General features: G+C 45.7%; 1 protein-coding gene across 1 annotated transcript in view; it reads left to right on the top strand.

Annotated features, from left to right (window-relative positions):
* Positions 1–321: 321 nt before the first annotated feature.
* znf407 (zinc finger protein 407) overlaps positions 322–6,000 on the top strand; it is a gene marked incomplete at its 3' end in the record, with an annotated part of 227,201 nt that continues 221,522 nt past the window's right edge. The window contains 2 exon segments of the mRNA XM_080742837.1: positions 322–886; positions 1,579–3,876. Coding sequence (XP_080598963.1) covers positions 439–886; positions 1,579–3,876 — 2,746 coding nt within the window. The 5' untranslated portion in view covers positions 322–438.

Here is a 6,000-nt window from a genome sequence, read left to right as displayed (position 1 = left end):
TTTTATAGAATTCTATCAAATTAATGAAAGTAGTTGATAAAATTACTCATCTTTTTAAAGTGAAATAGCCCTTTAAATGCCTACCATACTTTTATTGTATGAAATGTTTTTCTTGGCATTTCTTGCTTTTTTTTAAGCTAATTTTAAAATTAAGATTTCCTTTTGATTGCAGGACTTGGATGAAAGTGTTGAAACCAGCGACCAGCTTGTCATTCATATCTGTCTTTAGAGAGATGTAATATGGATCAAAACTTGATCTCGGATGAAGGTGTTGAGGACAAGGTGGCTCAAAATGAGAGCGCTAGTCAGGAAGTTCAAATGTGTGAAACGGATTCACCGGCTGAGAATGCTGGGTCCAATAAAGCAAGTGAAGAACCAGTTGCGGTGGGGACAGAAGGCAACGTACCTGAAGATGGAGATGACGTTTGCCCAATTTGTATGTTTGTGGCTAAATCTCCAACAGCACTGAAGATTCACACAGCAAGAAAACATGCACAGAAACGCAAATTCAAGAAAGAATCGTCAGGGTCAGAAAAAGAGGCTGACAATTCTGATGTGGGCCCAGCTGAAATACTGCAAGAGATTGAAGTGACTGAGGCCACACAAACAGAGGAGCCCGAAGCGGTGATCGCCCCGGGAGAGGTGAAAGCAGTAACCAAAGATCATGGGATATATGCAAAGGGTTCTGCTGGCAAGGGGAAGCTGACAGCCACAGAGCAGGAAGCTCTGGAGGAGGACAACCCCGTCCAAGAGAGGCGAGTGAGCAAACGAACCCCAAAACCCAAGATGATTCATTCCTGTGACTACTGTGGACAAGAGTTTAGGGACAAGCCTCTCCTAGATCTGCATACCAAGAGAGTCCACGCCAAAGACGTGCCATTAATATGTGAGTATGGGATGTACCCTTGTCCAGTGAAAGTGCTAAATATTTAACCTTAATGTACACCCAACATGTTACTGAAGAGAAGAAGTATAATGAAATCTACTAATAAATGCTATAAACGAGGGAAAACACTTATATTACAGTACAATATTCTGTACATTATCTCTTTAACATATCGTCGCTGTCGGGCTGAGACTTTGTATGTCCAAGACATTTACTTTTCAGCTTAGTTATTATTTAGTCATAAGCTCTTGTTAACACTTTTCATGGTTAAATATGTATAAAACCCACAGACTTGAATTTCAACCTTGAAAAATGTGCCTAATTTTTCAACATAAAAAAACGAAGACCAGAAATGTTCAATCTACAAGCTCACAATGCGTCACAATGTAATATGTTGTGAGCTTGTACCGGTAGATCAGCTACTGTTGTGTGACACTGTCATACGGCAAAGTATGAAAAAAAGATGATATATGAAATACAAGGTTTCTGTCGTTGGTCTTATTCATTGAATATAATGGTCTGTTCATAACAACAGTACATGAGAAATTAACAAGTAAAAACATTTGACGTTTTTATTTCCCAATTATTGTAATCATTCTTTAATTTTTTCACATTGAGGAAAATTAAAAAGAGTGTTGAAGTTTATTTGTCAGTATGTTTAAATATCAGTGTCTTCCCTTCTTGTCTTCCAGTCGACGGTGATGAGAACACAGATGAAGACGAGGCAGCTTCAGCTTCAGCTTCTGTCTGCAACCTAAAGCTTTCCCAGACACAGGCAGCAGCAAAACCCACCCACAGCAGGTTCCAGCAAAAGTGTACCATCTGCGAGTTCAGGGTTAGCACCCCAGCACTGCTGGAGAGCCATGTCAGAATCAAACACCCCAGCCCTGACTGGTATCAATGCAAACTCTGTCACTATGTTACTGCCACATTCGAGTGGATGGAGGCCCACTTGTCCTCTGAGAACCACCAGCCAGCAGTGCATTTGAAAGAGAAAGGCTCTGCAGGACCCTCCTCTTTGGAGGACTATATTGAGAAGGTGAAAAGAGACCCTGATGGAGATAACGCCCTCACTCCAACTCATACGGACGAAGAGGCCCAGGAAGCTGTCGGGGAGCGTGTGCCGCTGCCAGGCGAAGAACGGGAGGAGGAAGGTGAGGTGGAGGCCGCTAAAGCCATACTGGATGACATATCGGACGACTCTGAACCAGCCAAGAAGAAAAGCCGGGTCCGCTCAAAGCAGGTGTCCACCACAACCTGTGGGCATTGTGGCCTGGTAGTGTCCAGTGCTACCAACCTCAGTGTTCATGTGCGCCGTAAGCACAGTAAGGAGTACGGCTACAACTGCATTCTCTGCAACTACAGCTGCGTGACAAAAGGTGACATGGACCGCCACTGCATCACCAAGAAACATGTCAAACGTGCACAGGAGTCTGCCAAACAGAAACAATCGGAATCTGACTCTGACGTGGCAGCACAGAAGGCAGAAGAAGCCCCACTGGGCACGGATGGAGAGTCTGAAGCTGACAACGGCTCTAAAGACAACAGTGGAGAAGATCAGGAAGAACCGGACACAAGCCCCAAAAAGAGTAAATACGACTCTGTGAATGCCTGCAGCCATTGTGACTTTGTGGCCCATTCGATCCCCTCACTCCATCTGCATGTGAAGAGAAAGCACACTCGAGACTTTGAATACGTGTGCCTGGCTTGCAGCTACTACGCCGTGACGAGCAGGGAGATGTCTCGCCACGCCTCCACTGACAAGCATAAGCAGAAAAGCCAGAAATATCTGGAACGGCAGGGGAACATTGCACCAAAATCACCGATGTTCCCAGTCATTATGGACGTCAAGTCTTGTGCAGAAGAACCCGTTGCATGCGCTGACAGTAGCCATGCTCTGGATGCCGAGAGTCCTGCTACAAGCACAGAGAGAGCAGCTGCCGCTCCACCAGACACTGGCACTGCAGAGTCCAGGAAAGATGTGGATCAAATGGAGATTGTGGCCGTCATTGTTGAGGGAAACTCAGAGGTTCAGATAGAAAACATCACATCTGAGCCTGGAGGTGAAGTGAAGCCAGCGACTCATGATGTGGTACCTGTGATGGCATCTCAGACCCACCCTGAAGTGGCGGAAGCCATGGAACTAGAGACCGTGGATGACGGGGACAGCCAGGAGGACGGAGAGGAGAGGGACAGTCAGGAGGGCGAGGATGGCCAGGATGGTGAGGAGGACGACGAGGATGAGGAGGATGATATCATGAATGCAGATGTTAACATAACCAAAGACAAGGAGGACAGTTCTTTGCCCGAGACACAGGTGTCCAAGGCTCCCATCTTTGATGCCAGCATCGTATCCGTGAAGTTCCTCGCTGAGCAGGAGCAGGCCCTGCAGGAGTGCATGGTGCCAGAGGGGGAGGCTGCCGTAATATGCCTGACTGAAGGGACCAAAGTGTTCCCCACCATTGCTCCACCCAACCCTCACGTCAAGAAGATCAAACACAGGGAGGTGAAAGTGAAAAACGAGAACTATGCCGCTTCCCGCATCCGCTGCGAAGACTGCGGCTTCATGGCCGACGGCCTCAGCGGCCTCAATGTGCACATCTCCATGAAGCACCCGTCCAAAGAGAAGCATTTCCATTGCCTGTTGTGCGGCAAGTCCTTCTACACAGAGAGCAACCTGAACCAGCACATGACCAGCGCGGCCCATCTGCGCAACGAGCAAAACAGCGTTGAGGAGCTGCCCGAGGGAGGTGCCACCTTCAAGTGCGTCAAATGCACCGAGCGCTTTGACTCGGAGCAGGAGCTGTTCGTCCACATCAAGGAGAAACATGAGGAGCTCCTGAAGGAGGTCAACAAGTACGTCCAGGAAGACACCGAGCAGATCAACCGCGAGCGCGAGGAGAACCAGGGCAGTGTGTGCAAATACTGCGGCAAGGTCTGCAAGAGCAGCAACTCCATGGCCTTCTTGGCTCACATACGCACACACACAGGTATGTATAATGCTCCCATAGAACCTGTACCTCCATACACTTCTGTTGAGATGCTCTTTGAATAGCTTAAAAAACCTAATCATTTATTTGTGGGCTGGCTATTTCAGAAAATCTGTAATCCACCAAGGCTGTTTTTAGATGCCAGTCCTGATCTTACGTCACGTCATGATTCATCATAGTAATCATCTCCTCTTCTCCTCTCCTCCTTCGACCTAGTGGAGAGATATTCTTTGTCATCTGCCATGTTTTTCTCGCATCTTATCTGCAAAACTAGCATTGGTGGTGCTCTTTAGATATACATAAAATATAGGGTGTGCAGTGCACTGCAAATCAAAAAGCAAGAAAAAGAACAACATGTGATATGTCTTCTTTTATTTTCCTCAACCAATTATTTGGCAAAGGTCGCAATCATTCAAAGGGAGTGTTCTTGATACCCTTCATCCACCTGGGCTCTCACTGATTTCAATGCATTCCATCAAATTTGAACTTTCACCAGTTCCAGAATGGGAGAGCAGTGGGAAAGGCGTGCAGGGGTGTAGCACCAAATTCTGGGCCCTGGGTACAAGGATTCACTGCGGGCCCCCCATGAATATTCTTCATAGGGGGATGGTGTTGAACCCATTTAGACTGGGATTACGTGTTATTTTGTGATTTAACCATTGAAAAATAGCAGATCTGCAAGCTCTTTTTGAAAAACCTATGTTTCTATGTCAGTGGTGCTCAAACCTTTTCATGTGAAGGACCCCCAAAATGATATGTATTTGGCCACGGACCCCCATCTCAAAATATTTAGTTCCAGCCAGAGACCTCCAGAAGCAAAATTTGAGTTACAAATGTTCGCTTAAAAAATATATTCAAAGATTTGCACACATTTTCACGACTTCTCAAAAATATCAGATCTACAAGATCGCTGCGCTGCACTCGGTGCCGTGCTGTGAGATTAGTAGGCTATATCTGCTTAGTATATCTGCTATTTTTCAATAGCTAAAGTATAAAATAATTAAGGCCCCCTCCACCTTGGGCCCTAGTAACTCAGTCCCACTTTGTCCCCCCTTGTGACGCCTCTGGGCGTGGGGAGCAGCAAACTCCCTCAGTTGTCCCTCTGCAGGCAAAAAGGATTGCTCTAGTTGTCTAGACAGAGGGATGTGAAATGTTTGAGTGGCGTTTTAAGCTTACAACTTTTAAGAGATGTCTTGAGGACCTTAAAAACAACAACATTAAATTGTTGGAAATAATTAAAATGCTTGACCTTTTCAGGTTTTAAATTTAGCTAGTCGTGGAAATAGCTGACAGGAACAACGTCGACAAGTGTTTTTTTCAAATATCCTCTGACAACAATAGAATGTTGAACCCATATGATATTGTAGTAGTGCAGGCTAATGTGCAGGCTACTATCTGCTCCCGCCAGGTAATAGTAATTTCAGGATGGTAGAAGGTAAAGACTGATTGAGCCTCAGACCAGCTAATGGACCACAGATTGGGATTCCCTGAGCAATGCCTTGGTCAGAGACATGTGCGACTCATAATTGATGTGTCCATTACCGAGACTCAGTTGTAATTATAGTCAATAAGTCTCTGTAAATGTGTTAAAGCTCAGGCTAAAAGCATTGGAGGCCCCGAAGAGAGGTGGGCTAATAATTTAAAATAATCAATGCAGACGTATTCAAAGCCCTTAATTTCCCTTGTGTGTGTGCGTCCAAGCTTGTGTGTATGCACATGTGTGTTTGTCTGTGGAGTCTAATGTGTGTGTGTATATATGTCAGCCTTCATGCCTAGCTGATTATCCTCAATCCATTAAGATTTATCTTGTCATTTATAATGCAAAGCAGGCGTGCATTGGTCAGGGATGTGGCTGGGGAATGTCCGGCAGGTTAAGAACTGAGGGCGCTCCATTACTCTTCCCTGACCATGTGTATTAATTGCTTTTAAAATCAACTTAATGCAGGAACGAGATGTGAGGGCGCCATCAATAAATGCCCTTCTCTACTTCCCATGGTCCATCCCTCCTTTCAGCCCAAACTTTAATGGGACTTTAATTGAAGTCCTGAGCTGTGTGTGTGTGTGTGTGTGTGTGTGTGTGTGTGTGTGTGTGTGTGTGTGTGTGTGTGTGTGTGTGTGTGTGTG

The sequence above is a fragment of the Nannobrachium achirus genome, assembly GCF_963921795.1.
Source record: "Nannobrachium achirus genome assembly, chromosome: 2".
Lineage (NCBI taxonomy): Eukaryota > Metazoa > Chordata > Actinopteri > Myctophiformes > Myctophidae > Nannobrachium > Nannobrachium achirus.
Note: the sequence above shows the minus strand (reverse complement) of the source record. Positions and strands in the feature narration are given on the sequence as shown.